This window comes from Mustela lutreola, chromosome 8 (assembly GCF_030435805.1).
Source record: "Mustela lutreola isolate mMusLut2 chromosome 8, mMusLut2.pri, whole genome shotgun sequence".
Classification (NCBI taxonomy): Eukaryota; Metazoa; Chordata; class Mammalia; order Carnivora; family Mustelidae; genus Mustela; species Mustela lutreola.
Genome location: NC_081297.1, coordinates 83,497,190 through 83,514,079, shown reverse-complemented (window position 1 = coordinate 83,514,079; position 16,890 = coordinate 83,497,190). Strand labels below are relative to the sequence as shown.

Genomic DNA, 16,890 nt, shown 5'->3' with positions numbered 1-16,890 from the left:
GCCTTTTGTTTTATATATACACATTGTTAATGTCACAATCAGGGATCAAGGCACTGATGTGCTAAGTACCAGGGCATTTATCCAATGCCCCATTACCCTGTGAATTACACTTTCTCACAGTTACAAACTCTCAGTTTGTATATTAATGATAACAAGCAAGGATTATCCGAATGAATAACAGGGGATACTGCTAGAGATACCAAGCTTTGGGGACCTTTTTAAAAAACTATAGTAGATCAAGAAATAGGATTGGTTTGCTGCAACCTTACAACAATTTCAAAGAAAAACCTTACAGAAAGATAATACTTAGAATGGGCTCTGTTAGTTTATTAAGCAAATCAGGAAAAGTTGGCTGTTCTTCCAGGCTGGCTGACACAGCCATAGCCGGGCTTGGCAAGTAATACTTAGGCTGGATTTCTGCTTCGCCCCAGCCAAATACTCCCACACAATCCATCACATGTGGTACCTCAAGCTTAGAAGATGTGCATGCAAAAATAACATGCAGGACAAAATTTCTAACAATGATTTCTTACAATGATCGACAGTTTTAAGTTACAGCTACATCATTTTGTGACAGGACAAGACAAGGGCATGAAGGACAAGAAGAAAGAGCTTGAGTGAATGCATTTACTGTCACCTTTTATACCAAGCAAAAAGACAGTTATTACAAAAGGGAAAACTTTCAGCTTAATTCTAAGAAGTAACACCAGTGAACAGTGAATGAATTACAAAAAAATATATACTCGTTATAAAGCCAGATGATCATACAACTTTAATGGTTTAGCAAGATGAGAAAAGACACTCTTTTGAAGTTAACACAAAGGTCTTAACAACATAAAAAAAATTACTTACAAAACTAAAGTGTTGACAGACACAATGTATTCCAGTTCTTTGGTCCAAGGATTTGTGAAACTAAACCACTGGCTTTTTAAAGTTACAAAAGAGCCATCTTTCTTTCTGAACTTGTATAAATCTGTAAATATTTTCTCTTTACTCTGTAGAACTTAACAAGAAAAGATAATAATCAGCATAATGGGTTACCATGATATAAATCAATCCCCTGAGGATTAATTCAAGTTTCAGATATCACAGAAATGAGTTGAAGCTATAATTAAAAAGTACCCCCAAAATTAGATGCATACCTGCCTTGTGCTTGTCAGTCAAATTACTATGGTCATCTTGATGAAAATATTCATAGCAAGAAGTTCCCAAAAGCTCCTGAGGCAGATATCCTAAAATTGCTGTCGCCCTGGTTTTAAAATTGAAAATAAACTTAAGATCAGTGAATGCAATCCCTTCCAGAATACTGTAGGTCCATATATGGTTGGCATAGTAGGAATGTGGACAGGGGGATGAGTAACTGATAAGCATCACTGGGATCCCTTTGGCTGCCCTTGGCCCAGACTAGAGGTACAACACAGAATGGACACCCACCCAGTCCAGAGTATGCTCTTCTCCTATTCAATAAAACAGACCATGCTGTTTCTGCACCCCAGGCCAAAAAATATTATTCCAAGTTTTATCCAGCAGTGCTACTAGGCACATCTTTAATAGCCTTAAGTATCTCATTGAACTCTAATCATTATGGTATATAAATGTTCACCTTTGGTCCACATAGACAAATTTTCCATTCATTGCAAACCGGGTTATAAATTCAGTTGGTTTCACTTTAATCTCTCCACTGTTCTGTGGGACAATATATGGATGTAATCTCCCAATGGCAACAAGGCAGGTAAAATTACTACCGTCTTTCTTCTTGTCCCTTTCTTCTTCCACTCCAACAATATTTGGAGGCCAGCTTCTCAAGTAACCAGTGCAGTGGATAGTACAGAATTTTCTATGATCTAATTCAAGAGTTTGAAAAAAGAAAACTTGAGTAATTGTGAATCAACTCTTAAATTTCTTTGACATTTATAAGTTATAATTGTGCTATAAAGCATTCTTTAAGCATGCTAAAATATGAAAGGGGGAAGGTATTGCATTGAAAAGAAGTCATCATTTTATTTAACAACCTTATTCTTAATGGATTATTTTTCTCATAAACTAAATTATACATGCTACAATAAAAAGTTAAAAGATTAATTTAGGTTTCAATAGGCCTAGGGCTTAATACATTTCCAAGCCAGTTTTTTTTTAATTACAGTAATTTATATTTGTTAGAAAAATTTAAAATTTAAGTACCCTTGCTTTAAGCCACAAAGATACTATTTTTAGCTTTGTAACTTTTTGGTATAATGCATATCTAAAATTCATAAAGATTCTTGAATTTCTCATGTTAGCAATTATAATGGGTAATAGATATCTATGGTTATAATCGATTTATAAGAGTATTTAGAGAACATTTGGAGAAATTTATAAAAGGTATAAAAATAAAATTTGATATAAATTTTACTTTTCAGAAAACTCCAAGTAATTAACTCATAGGAAAAGCTTGTCACACAGGCCCAATCAAAATAATGAAAGACTGGAAATAATCCATATGCTCAAATGTCAGGAAATTCTTAAAACAGTGAGATATAACACAGGCATAAAACGCTGGAAGTATACAGATTATGGCAATCCACACACACACAAAAGCTGACATTAAGGGTTTAATAGGGTCAAAGAGAAGGGGGGAAAAGCTTTGTAAAAATTATGGAAAACAGTGGTTTATGATAAGATTTAGAAAAGATCAGAACATTCATTATTTTACACCAGCACTGTTTGGTAAGACTGTTATTACAACAAATCTTTAAAAAAAAATAAAAATGGAACAGAAGGTGGTATGGGCTATATTACAAGACAGAAACTGGTAGTAGTTATAGCAAAGACTTGGAGAACACTTTGTGTGCTATGTTTTTTTAAGGGCTTTAAATGTATAATTAATTGATCTTAATAGTCCTGTGAAGTGTTCTTATCATCAGCACCACTGTCTCAGGAAACCGAGAGTTAATGCCAAAGTCATAGCTGCAAGGGTGGAGCTGTGAGTGCTTTGTCTTGGAAGGTGTTCAAACAGGAGTTGTCTGGGTGATGGGGGGGGGGGTGGGTTACAAAAAGTATTTGAGTCAGAGGGGACAGCCAGTGTAAACCCAGAGCCAAGAGAGGGTCACATGTGGCTGAAGCCATAGTCTGTGATGGGGAAGTGGCTTGAGAATAAAGCAGAGAACAGATAGGTTATCTCTTCTTCTAACCATGCATAGGACATTGCACTCATCACTTAACAGACATCTCCCAATCCATGGTCCACAGATGCCTTAAATTATGTCATTATGTCTTCCAATCCCAAGCCATATGTATATGTTTATTGGCACCATAATCAACCCAGGTAGTTAAATGAGAAAACCGGGAGTCCTACCAGGTTCCTTTCTTTACAACATCCAAGATACCTTAAGGGAATTAAAAGTGGGATAAATGGTAAATACAAGGTTTTCATTCCTATTAAAACTAGATAGTCATAAGTCAAAAAGCTTATACACTGAGTTTGGCATTTCTGATGGCACTTGCTTGCAAACTTACAAATGATACTGACTAAAAATATTCTTTTCAACTAAAAATGTAGATTAAAAAATTTTCACATTCATATGGAATCTCATCACACAGAACCTAGCATTTTACTTTGATTCTTCTCTAATAACAGGGTTGCTGACCAAATTTCCAAATTAGTCTGTCCCACAGTTCTTCCTGTGAACATTTATTCGATTGGCAGATTTTTAGTTGGGATTATGTAATTCCACCCATTGCGATCCATTTGATAATCATTTTAGGCTTTTTTAAAATCCCATAAAATACCGCTTATCTCAAGAATTCCTAGGGGCACGTGGGTGGCTCAGTCTTAGGTTAAGCATTCAACTCTTGATTTCAGCTCCAGTCAAGATCTCAGGGTAGTGAGATCAAGCCCTGTTTCAAGCACCCTGTTTCAGCCAGGAGTCTGCTTAAAAATTCTCTCCCTAGGTCCCTCCCTCTGCTCACATGCTCTCTCCTTGAAATAAATAAATCATCGTAAAAAAAGAATTCTTTAGATTTTTACCTAAATATTGGGGTCATGGCCCCAATCCTTACCAAACTGTTTACATCAGCTCCACAGGGTAGATTCAAGTATAACTTCTCTGTGATTTTTGGAAAGAGGGAAAAATTTATGTTAACCCAAACACAGCCTTCATTTATAGGTTATCTTCTCAAAATCCCTCACGAAATATTTCTTCAGGTGGAGGGCTAGGTCTCTCAATTTGGTATCTTGCTTGAATTCTCACAGCAGCAGAACTGAGACAGGGATTCAGATCCACAAACACATTTGAGAGAGCATCCCAGCAATACTAGGAGGGAAGTGGGGTGAGACAGGAAAGGGAAGGAAGCTGATAAAGGATATGTTGTCCAGGAAGTTGCCCCTTTGGAAAATCAGTGTTCTATCTGGGTAGGGTGCATTCTGGGGAAAATTATAGACCAAGAGCTTCAGAACTAAGTAATCTGAAGAAAAAGGGAATTAGGATACTCATCTACCAGCTCCCTTCAGGCAGTGGTTGAGGGGTGCTCACAGGGAGCATTGATTCTCAAGGACTTGAGGTCTGCCCCTAGCTAATGTAGGCAGTCTCTGAAGAAGAGAGAAGGTCTAGCAGCAGCATGGAGGTTGGACATTGGAAACAAGGTTATATAACCTTCAAGGGGTAGGTGCTAAGAGAATAGGTCATAGTGCACTGACAGCATCTTCCACACTTGCACAGGGAGCCCAAGAGATTCTGGGTGTACTGCTCTATTACTGATAATCTTATTAAGATGTCTGGGAGACACCCAAGATATTTGGCAGTAGTCCTCCATCTTTCATTAGCCCTTGATTTCACAAGTAGATACACATGACTAATTTTATCCCTATCTTAGAAACTTTTTCAAAGTTTGAATCTCTAACATTCATATTAGAATCAGGAGAGAAATAATGCTTTTAATGTCAATCCTGCTTTTTAAAAACAAAACAAAACAAAACTTTTTATTGTGGGAAATTTCAAACATACACAATCAGAACAGTATAATGAAACCCCACTTGAGTGATACGTGGCCGATCTTGAGAAATGGCTTTTCCATACTTTGTAAGTTCGGTTTTGATTTGCCTAAAAAAGAGCTGCTTTCTAGTTTCTTTTAAAATTAAGTGTAAGTAAAACAAACCTATGGAGATAAGAGATGAGTGGTTGCCAGGGGTGGTGGCAGTGGGGAAAGGAGTAGGCAGAGCACAGTGGATTTTAGTGCAGGAATACTTTGTATGTTATAAGGTAGATACGTGTATTATACATTTGTCTAAACCCACAGAATGTACAACACCAAGAATGAACCTTAAGACAAATTTTGGGCTTTGGGTGATGATGATGATGATGTGTCAATGTGGGTTCATCCTTGGTAACAAATGTACTATTTTGGTGGGAGATGTTGGTAATGGGGGAGGCTCTGCATTCGTAGGGCAGAGGTAAATGGGAAATCTCTGTCCCTCCCTCTCAATTTCATTGTAGACCTTAAACTACTCTTAAAAAAAAAAAAAGTCTTAAAAATAACTGAAAATTTTAAATGTAACTGCCATGACATAGTAAACAAGAAAACGCCTTTACTAACTATGAGCTTTCCTCATTAAAAGGGAGTCGTCTTAAAACATAATCCTATTGGCTAATTATTACTGGAAAGACCATGTAGGAGCAACTCTATGTAAAATACAATTGTTTCACTCGATACTCTCCTTGGCTAAAGTAGAACACAGGTGATCTCATGTGTGGGAACCCATCCATGTGACCAATCAGGGTTCAATTTTGCAATTACCTCATCCTGCCCCAGCTGTCTGTCTACCTGTAGGTCTACAAGCTGTTGTCTTCTAACCCAGCACTGCAAGGAAAGGCCACCCTGATGGTCAACACATGCCCTTTCCATTCCTTCAGAAACACTAGCCACATGCCTTTGGCACAGAGCTCTGGAGTATAAAGGGAATATTTGGTGCAAGTGCCTGGGAAGATTAAAAATTCTTTTTCGGAAAGATATTTGACTGACTGCAGGCATCTGTGTGGCCCAGCTTGGTGTGGGAGTGAACATCCGTGTGTGGGCAGAATACGTTCCTTCCACAGAAGCCAGCCCCCTTGCTGGGTGTCTGCTGCAGAAATCATCCAGAATGGGTCTTTCATTAGTAACCTTTTGGCTCCTAGGAAGCTGTTAGTAGGTGGTATAGCATAGTGGAAAGAATACAGATTTTAAAGCCATGTTCCTGATTCTGCCACTTTCTATGCAACTTTAGACAAATTACATAAGCTTCTTTCTTTCTTTCTTTTTGGGGGGCTTCTGTTTCTTCAGGTACAAAATAAGGACAGTTTACTCAGGATTGTTATTCAGATTAAATTAGGTATTTACTCAAAGTGCTTGGCATATGGGTTTTAAATAATCACTGATTTTCTTGCCCAGAAAGCAAATTTTATTTTGTTTTCCCTCTTTTCTTTCTGAGCCACAAAAAAAAAAATGGCTTCCATTTATTGAGTGCCTACTGGGAGCCAAGCACTGCATCAGCCACATGTAATCCTAACTCCCACGAGGGGGTATTATTATACCCATTGTATCAGTCTGCTAGGGTTGTGATAACAAAATACACAGACTGGGCTTAAACAAGAGAAATTTATTTTTTACTTATTTCTGGAGGCAAAAGTGTTGGCAGTTTTGGTGTCTCTGAGGCCTCCCTCTTTGGCTTGTAGATGGCTGACTTCTCACTGTCCCCATATGACCTCTTCTTTGTGTGTGTGCATCCCTAGTGTCTCATTGTCTTCTTCTTCCTTTAAGATGTATTTATTTGAGAGAGAGAGAGCGAGCGAGAACAAGAACAAGCAAGGGGAAGAGGCAGGGGAGAGGGAGGATCCCAAGCAAACTCCCCATGAGTGCAGAGCCCAACACCAGGCTCAGTCCCAGGACCCCAAGATGATGACCTGAGCTGAAACCAAGAGTCAAAGGCTTAAGCGACTGAGCCCCCATGCCCCCCTCTTTCCCTCCTTATGAGAAAACCAGTCACACTGGATTAGGGCTCTACTCTATGACCTCATTTGACCTTAATTATCTCTTTAAAGGCCCCGTCTCTAAAGGGCATCACACTGGGAGTTAGGGTTTCAACATGTGAATTTTGGGGAAACATGATTCAGTCCATAACATCCATTTTCCATATATTGAGAGGAATTTGCTTCCCGTTGCACAATTGTTAAGCAGCAGACATGATGTTAAAACCCTATTGAGGGGAGCCTAGGTGGCTTAGTTGGTTAAGCATCTCCCTTTGGCTCAGGTCATCAGGTCTTGATCCTTCCCTGCCACTCCTCTCCACCCTGGCTTCTTCCTCTGCACCCCCCCATTCATGTTCACTCTCTCTCAAATAACATCTTAAAACAAAACAAAACAAAAAACATCCTATCAAATTCAGAGTCCAGCTCCCTTCTACTCTGTCCTGAAGTCTGACCAGCAGTATGGCTTATTGTGAGGCAAAGCCTAATATGAGAACTTGAAACACTGGAGAGACTTAAAAATGTGACAGTTCCTTTAGCTCATCATGAAATCCATCTATGAATTAGCTTTAATTTACCACTTGAAATATATTTTTCCAGTAAGGTTACCAATATTTAAAAAGGAAAAAAATCTTTGCCTCTTCTGTAGATTTCTAACTTACAATATAAAAATTCCATTTAGAAACCATGCAGGAAGACTAAAGTGTGATTACTACATCCTTCAAAAATCTTGCTTGGTTTTTTTTAAACCTATGACTAGACACATGTGTTTTTGCTTATGATTCAGTATTTACAAAATACTGTAACGGTACAATGCAGCTCATGGAGGACATCTTACTTTCCCTTTTGTATCTTTGCAAAAGGGTTAAAAGATTGGACACAAAGTATCATTCTTCTTAGATTATTATTAGTGACATACTTGAGCTCCATTATTTAAGAGAAATCCTCCAAGAATGTATGTATTCAGTCAAGCACTGTCCTAGAATTCCACAAAAGCTGAAATAAAATAAATCTAAGGTGACAGAAGAACCTAGACGAGATAGTGCCCCCCACCGATCTGTGACTTGTAGTTCCTTATTTCAAGCCAAATTATAACATGCCTATTTAATAAATGTAGATGTACTCAAGACCCAGATTCCCTTAGTCCCCACTGCAGACGGAGCCCTTCCAGATTTACTTCTCATGAGAATCATGTCAGAGAAAATGATCCAGTTGATGGCTGTCTTAACTAACGAGGGCTCCCATAACACCGTATCCCAGCTGGGTGGTTTGAACTACAGATTATTTCCTCACAGTCCTGGAGCCTAGAATTCTGAGATCAGGATGACTGCATAGTTGAATTCTGGTGAGAGCTCTCATCCTGGCTAGTAGACCGTGACCACCTCACTATGTGAGATAATAAACTCTCTCCTATCTCTTCTTATAAGGGCACTAATGACCTCATGAGGACCCTGCTCTGACAACCAAAACTTTTGGGGATCAGATATTTTAAAATGCTTAAATTGCTTTTTGGGTGAAACAAAAACATTATGATGTAGATTAATTCACTGGATTAATTGTTCTTATGGATCTGAGAGCAATTATGTGATCAATCTAGAAAAAAGACAAGAGGATGGTCACTTAGGCCTTCTATAAATGTCTAGAATGTGTCAGACATCACAGAAACAAATGAAACTCTTATTGTAATGTGGGATGCAAATACAAAAAAAAAAAAAAAGTAAATAATTCTGATACAGTGCAGCAAAGACCTCAGGATTATTAATAGGTTACCTACCACAAATGGGTAGCTGGGACTTAACCCAGCAGAGAGAGAAGGATGTTAGGGAAGGTATCCTGGAAGGAAGTGTGGCCTGTATTCTAATGGTTCTGGATCTGCCAGTAGGCTTTCATTCTCCATTCCTTCCAACAGAATGGCCTCCTGCTGCTGCTGGTATTCTGTTTTGGAGATCTAAGCCTGGCAACCCCCCCACCGGGGCCGTCTCAGTCCGTGCCTGGGGCCTCACAGACTCCATCTTCCCTTCCATAATGGCTCTCTCAATTCAGGATTAAATGTTTCCTATGGTGAAACAAGTCTTCAAGCTGCCCTCTTAAATCTTTCATGTTACCATTGATTGTGCTGTAGAGTCTGCCTTGTTGGGAAACAGATCATTTGAAATATTTCTTAAGGTTCTCCCAGCTAGTCTACATGTTTTGGCTCTCCTTTGGTGTTAATGTGAGGTCTTAAGTGGGGGGAACATACTCAGGGTGTCTAATTTGGTATTTCATAATCTCCTGTAGTGATGGAAATGGTCACTTTAGCTCCCAGTGGACCTAATACAACACAGAACATTCTTCCTTACTATCTTGGCGGGGGTGGGAGACATTCTACTAAAAATCCAGAAATGTTCCTAGGGGCATCTCTGAGGTTCATTTGTTATTTTTCTAATCTCTAGAGCAATGCTCTTCAAACATTTTTTATTTTGCATGCTATATAAAAATGTAATCACCCTTCATGGGCCTATATTTTCTCTATCAATTCTTATACAAATATGTGTATTACAAAACACAAAACTAAAAAGAGAAAAAAGTTGAAAACATTTTAAAAATAAATTTTATTAATCGTAAAACTTGTTTAAAAATTATACATCTTGTTTAATGAGCTATTAAATATGCTTTATTATTTTTAAACACCATGTTTTAACACATTGTGAAACCGTGATTGGAAGGTCTGGTTCTAAATCTAACTTGTTCTATTTTTTCTTCATAGCACTTATTACCATCGCAAAATTTTGTTCTATTCATTGTTTTGGTCCCAGTATATGGAACAGTGTTTGGCCCATAGTGTATAGTTAATAAGTATTTATTGAAAAAAATTCTTTTTGGACACATTACCATATAATGGTGTGTTTTTGTGTATCCCTTCCCTATTCACATTCAGTGGCTTCCTGTTGGGAAGCGTGTGACTACTTTTGCCACAGAAATCAGAACAGCTACAAAGCGGGCTTGAGTTACTTTTTATTTTCTTTCCTGGTAGTCTACATCTATGAAAATGATGGCCAAAATATTAATAATGAAGATTAAACTTAAAAGCATGTTGTACCTATAGTTGTTATATGGTAAATAGCACCAAAATTGAGCAAATAGTTATCTAATATGAAAAAAATAATCATTTCAGCAAAGTCCCTAATATTTAAAAAATGAGTCAAGTTCTGACAAGGAGTCTTCATGATGTCACAAGAACAGAGAGACTGAGAAACCTGTGGGGCTGCAAAGTTTAGAAGCAAAGAGGAAGATGGTAGGGCAGGCGGTGGAGGGTGAAGTCAAGTTTTAGAGAAGCAGAGCAAGGGGACACTGGGCACTAACGATGCACCAAGACAGAGACATGATTAAAATACCAGTACTACATAAGACCATATGGGAAATGTTTCTCTTCCCAGAAGGAAAGACAAATTAATCTGAAAATCTTTCTAATTGTAGTTGATATATAATGTTATGTTAGTTTTAGGAATATAACATAGGGATCTGACTGGTCTATACGTAATGCTTACCACAAGTGCAGCTGCCATCCAACACTATAACAGTATCATTGACTGTATTCCCTATGCTGTACCTTTTATCCCGAGGACTTACTCATTCCATAACTTCCCCCATTTTGTCCATGTCTTCCTCCCCGCCTTCCCTCTGGCAACTATTTATTTGTCCTCTGTATTGATGGGTCTGTTTCTGCTCTTTGTTTACTCATTTGTTCTGGTTTTTAGATTCTACGCAGAAGTGAAATCCCATGGTATTTGCCTTTTTCTGTCTGACTTATTTCACTTAGCATGATACCCTGTAGGCCCACCCATATTCTTGCAGTATTGTTGCGATGTCAAGATCTCATCCTTTTTATGGCTGAGGAATACACCAGTGTGTGTGTTGGGGGGTTAGAGTAATTGGGTGATGGGCATTCAGGAGGGCATGTGATGAAATGAGTACTGGGTGTTACATGCAACTGATGAATCACTGAACTCTATCTCTGAAACCAATAATACACTAAATATTAATTAATTGCATGTAAATAGAATTAAAAATATTCCAGTGTGTGTGTACCACTTCTTTATCTGTTCATCTACTGTTGGACACTTGGGTTGCTGCTTTATCTTGGCTATTGTAAATAACGCTTCAATGAACATAGGGGTAATAAATTTTTTCAAATTAGTGTTAATCATTTTGTGTGTGGGGGGGTTAAATATGCAGAAGTGGAATTATTGGATGATACGGTATTTCTATTTTTAATTTTTCAAGGAAGCTCCATACTATCTTCCAAACAGCTGCAGCAATTTACATTCCCACCAAAAGTGCACACTCTTTTTTCTCTAAATCCTCACCAACAGTTGTCTTTTTGACTCTAGCCATTCTAACAGGTGTAAGGTGATACTTCATTGTGCCTTTGACTTGCATTTCCCTGGTGAGTAGTGATGCTGAGCATCTTTTAATATACTTAGGTCATGTGTAGGTCTTTGGAAACAAGGTCTATTCAGGTCCTTTGCCCACTTTTAAATTGGATTATTTCTTTGATGTTTCATGATGTAAGTTATTTATATATTTTGATATTACCCCTTATTGGATCTATCAAATATCTTCTCTCATTCAGTACAAAATGTCTTTTCATTTTGTTGGTTTCCTTCACCATGCAAAAACTTTTCATTTTGATGTAGTCAAAACAAAAATAGTTTGTTTGCTTTTGTTTCCCTTACCTTAGGAGACCCATCTAGACCAAAGAGCTGCTAAGGCCAGTGCACCAAGGATTACTGCTAATTTACTTCTAGGATTTTTGTGACTTCAGGTCTCACATTTTGGTTTTTAATCCATTTTCAGTTTATTTTTATGTGTGGTCTGAGAAAGTGGTCCAGGCTCACTCTTCTGCACATAGTTTCCTCAGCATCATCTATTCAATATACTGTCTTTTCCCCCTTGTATATTTTTGTTTCCTTTGTTGTAGATTGACTGTATGAGTGGTGGGTTTACTTCTGGCCTCTCTCTGCCTATTTTCGTGCCAGTATCATACTGTTTTGATTACTATAGCCTTGTAGTCTATCATGAAATTTGATATTGTGATACCTCCAGCTTTGTTCTTTCTCAAAATTACTTTGGGTATTCGGGTCTTTTATGATTCTATAGAAATTTTAGGATTGTTAGTTTTAGTTCCGGGCTGTTTTCAATAGGGATTGCACTGAATCTATACAATGCTTTGGGTAGTATGGACATTTTAATAATATCCATTCTTCCAATCTGTGAGCATGGTATGTCTGTCCATTCATTTGTGTCACTTTCAATGTCTTTAATCAATGCTTTCAAGGTTTTATCAATGGTTTTCAAGGTATAGGTCTTTCATCTCCTTGGTTACATTTATTCCTAGGTAGTCTAATCTTTTGTGTGCAATTAAAAATGGAATTGTTTAATTCTTCTCTTTTTTGTTATTAGTGTATAGAAAAGTGACAAATTTCTGTATATAAATTTTGTATCCTGCAACTTTACTAAATTCATTTCTCAGTTCCAGTAGTCTTTTGGGAGAGTTTTCTATGTCTAGTATCATGTCATCTGCAAACTGACCATTTTATTTCCTCCTGACCCATTCAAATGCCTCCTCTCTTATCGGACAGCTGTGGTTAAAACTCCCAGTATGGTGCTGAATAAAAGTGACAGGAGTGGAATATCCTTGTTCTTTATATTGGAGGAAAAGCTCTCAGGTTTTCAGCAGTGAGTATGATGTCATCTCTGGGTTTGTCACATATGGCCTTTATTATGTTGAAGCATGTACCCTTTAAACCCACTTCATTGAGTTTTTGCCCATGAATGGATGTTGAATTTTGTCAAATGCTTTTTCTGTATCTATTGAGATGATCATGGCTTTTTCATTAATGTGATGTATCAGTTTCATTGATTTGCAAATATTATTGAGTCATCCCTGCATCCCCAGAGTAAACCCCATTTGATCATGCAGAATGATCCTTTTAATCTATTGTTGAATATGGTTTGCTGATTTTTACTGAGGACTTTGCATCTATGTTCATCAGGGATATGGCCTGAAGTTTTCTTTTTTAATATTGTCTTTGCGTTGTTTTGGTATGGGAGTAATGCTAGCCTTATCAAACAAACTGGGAGGTGTTTTTTTTCTATTTTTTGGAACAGTTAGTGGGAATTAACTCTTTAACTGTTTGGTAGAATTAACTTAGGAATCATCCTGGACTTTATTTGTTGGGAATTTTTAAATTACCAATTCTATCTTATTACCAGTAACTATTCTGTTAAGATTTTCTATTTCTTCCTGATTCACTTTTAGAAGACTGTATGTTTCTAGGAATTTATCCATTTCTTCTAAGTTATCCAATTTGTTGGCATATAATTTTTCATAGTACTCTCTTATAATCCATTGTATTTCTATGGTGTTGTCAATTACTTCTCTTTCATTTCTGATTTTATTTGGGTCCCCTTTTTGATGTGTTTGGCTAAAGGTTTATGAATTTTAATTGTTGTTTAGTCTTTATTTCATTTATTTCTGCTCTGCTTTTCATCATTTCCTTTCTCTACTCACCCTGGGCTTTGTTCTTCTCATTCTTTTAGGTGTAAGGTTAGACTGTTTGAGATTTTTGGTTTTTGAGGTAGGCTTGGATTGCTATTAACTTCCCTCAGCTGCTTTCACTGCGTCCCCCAAATTCTGGACCATTGTGTTTCCATTTTCACTTGTCTCCGTGTATTTATTTTTAAAAAGATTTATTTATTTTTGAGAGAGAGAGCAAGAGAATGAGTGGCAGGGAGGAGCAGAGGGACTCCCAATGAGCCCAGAGCCCGACGTAGGGCTTGATCTCACCACCCTGAGATCAAAACCTGAGGCCAAAACCAACAGTTGGATGCTTACCTGACTGAGCCACCCAGGTACCCCCATCTCCATGTATTTTTTTTATTTCCCCCTGATTTATTTATTGACCACTGATTGTTTGGTAGCATGTTGTTTAGTCTCCATGCGTTTGTTTTTAAGAGTTTTTTCTTCTGGTTGATTTCTAGTTTCATACTGTTGTGGTTGGAAAAGATGTGTGTATAATTTCTATCCTCTTCAATTACTGAGACTTATGATCTAACCTGGAGAATGTTCTATGTGCATTTGAAAAGAATGTGTACTGTTTTAGGATGAAATATTCTGTATGTGTCTGTTAAGTGTATTGAGTCCAATGTGTCATTCAAAGGTATGGCTTCCTTATTGATTTTCTGCATGGATGATCTATCCATTGATCTAAGTGAGTGTTACAGTCCCTACTATTAGTATTACTATCCACTTCTCCCTTTATATCTTATATTTGCTTTATGTATTTAGCAGGTATTCCTATGTTGGATGCATGAATATGTACAATTGTTCTATCCTCTTGTTGGATTAATCCTTTTATCATTATTCATTGCCCCTTTGTCACTTGTTATGGTCTCTATGTTAAAGTCTACTTTGTTTGATCTAAGTATTGTTATCCCAGCTTTTTTCCTGCTTCTATTTGCATAGAATATCTTTTTTCATCCTTTCACTTTCAATCTGTATGTGTCTTTGGTTCTGAAGTGAGCCTTCTGTAGACAGCATGCAAGAAGGGTGTTGGTTTTTTTTAATCCACTGAATCACCCTGTGTCCTCAGTTGGAACATTTAGACCACTTGCTTTTAAAGTAATTGCCATTTTGTTTGTTTTCTGGTTGTAGTTGTAGATTTTCTCTGTTCCTGTCTTCTTGCTCTCTTCTCTTATGACTGTGGACTTTCTTTAGTGTTATGCTTGGCTTTCTTTCTGTTTATTTTTTGCGTACCTATTATACGTGTTTGGTTTGTGGTCACTGTGAGGTTCATATATAACATCCTAAGTATATAGCAGTCTATGTTAATTTGATGGTCACTTAAGGTTGAACATATTCTGAAAGATTTTTTTGCTCCCCTCCCCTAATTTATATATTGTCATATTTTACATCCTGTTATTCATGATTTTCTTACTTCTGAGTATGACCTTTTCATTTCCACTTCAGGAAGTCCCTTTAACTTTTCTTGTAGTGCCAACTTAGTGGTGATGAGCTCCTCTAACTTTTGTTTGTCTGGGAACTCTTTATCTGTCTTTTAATTCTTAATGATCATCTTGCTAGGTAGAGTATTCTTGGTTGTAGGTTTTTTTCTTTCAGCACTTTGAATTGATCATGGAACCCCTTTCCAGTCTGCAAAATTCCTGCTAAAAAATCAGCTGATAGTGTTGTGAGATTTCCCTTGTATGGTACTTATTGCTTCTCTCTTGCTGCTTTTAAAATCCTCTCTTTATCTTTCATTAATCTTTGACATCTTAATTGTGATGTGTCTTGATGAAGAACTTCTTGGGTTCACCTTCTTTGGGGCTCTCTGAGCCTCCTGAGTCAGAGATGTGTTTCCTTCCCTGGGGTAGAGAATTGTTTAGCTCTTATTTCTTCAAATAAGTGTGCTGCTCCTTCCTCTCTCTCCCCTTCTGGGACTCCTATAATGTGAATGCTTGTTTGCCTGATGTTGAAGAAATATTTTTACCTACCCTCACTTTTTTAAAATTCCTTTTTCTTTTTGCTCTTCAGCTTGGGTGCTTTCCATTACCCTATCATCTAGATTGTGGATTGATTCTTCTATATCCATTAATCTGTTGATTCCCCCTGGTATATTTTTCATTTCAATTATTGTATTCCTCAATTCTGTTTAGTGGTCTTTTATATTTTCTATCACTTTGTTGAAGTTCTGAGTTCTTCCACCCTTCTCTCCAGTCTGGTTAACATCTTTATGATCATTACTCTAAACTCTTTATCAGGCATATTGCTTATTTCTGTTTCATTTAGTTCTTTTTCTCAGATTTTATCTTGTTCTTTCATTTGGAGCATACTCCTATATCTCCCCATTTTGCTTGTCTATGAATTAGGCTGAAGAGCTAGTCCTTTCAAACTTGAAAGAATCATCTTGTGTGTGGTCTTTCCCTGTGTAGACACTGTATCTGGTGATTTTGGCTGGCTGGTTGAAACTGTAGCTGGTGTCAGTGAGAGTCCTAGGGCACTCCATGCTGGGAATGCACTGGAAGGATGGCTGGAGATGAAGTGGGCACAAACTGAGGAGGTCTTAGGACTATCTACACAGAGAACACCCTGGCAGGACAGGTGAAGTGGACACAGGCTAGGGAGGTCCCTGGGTTCTCCACAAAGAAAGTACCTTAGCAATTCAGCTGAAATAGAAGTGGGTACAAGCTGGTGGGTCCTGAGGCTCTCTGCACAGAAGGCATCCTGGTGAAATCACTGAGACTGAAGTGTTGGCATGGGCTGTGGTGGTCTTTGGGTGCTCTGCACTGATGGTGCTTTGGCAGGTTAGCTAAAGTGGATGCAAGCCAGGGTGTGGGGGTATTCAGCCTAGAGGTTGCTCTGGCAGGGCAAATGGAGCTGAGAGGGACAAGGAGCCCTGGACAAGGGGCACTCTGGTGGGTGAAACAGCATAAGCTGGCTGGGCGGGTGGGGGGCGGGGAGCAGTCTACACTGGGGATGCTCTAGCAAGCCATCTGGAGCTGAAGTGATGTGGGCCTGGAGTATTCCCCGCTGCTTTGCACTTGTGTCACCTTGGCAAGTCCACAAAGTCCACAAAGTCATAACAGGCTGTGGATAATCTTATTTCACAGATTCAGTGGGATTAAGAAACTTATTCACAGCCACAGAGCTAGCAAGTGATAGAACCAAAATCTGATCCCAGGCAGCTGGATTCACAGCCTCTTCAACTCCGAGTCAACTGTGACTTCAACCTCAGGAGGCCTTAAAGGTGACTTTAGACAACCCTTGCCCACTCAGAGTCAAGGGCACGAGGGCGGCAATGGCTGGTTTACAAACAGATCCTCTCTTACCACTGCTGAGTCATTCTGCTATGTTTCTTTATGGTGTAACATG

The 16,890-nt window shown here is 38.1% G+C and overlaps 1 protein-coding gene across 2 annotated transcripts in view; it reads right to left on the bottom strand.

Annotated features, from left to right (window-relative positions):
- The window catches only part of BMAL2 (basic helix-loop-helix ARNT like 2), a 105,949-nt gene that overhangs the window by 21,160 nt on the left and 67,899 nt on the right, over positions 1-16,890 (bottom strand). For both annotated transcript variants that reach the window (XM_059185836.1, XM_059185837.1), the window contains 3 exons: positions 1,604-1,844; positions 1,143-1,249; positions 853-1,003 (listed from right to left, as the gene is read on the bottom strand). In XM_059185836.1, the coding sequence (XP_059041819.1) occupies positions 853-1,003; positions 1,143-1,249; positions 1,604-1,844 (499 nt within the window). The remainder of the gene's footprint in view (positions 1-852; positions 1,004-1,142; positions 1,250-1,603; positions 1,845-16,890) is intronic.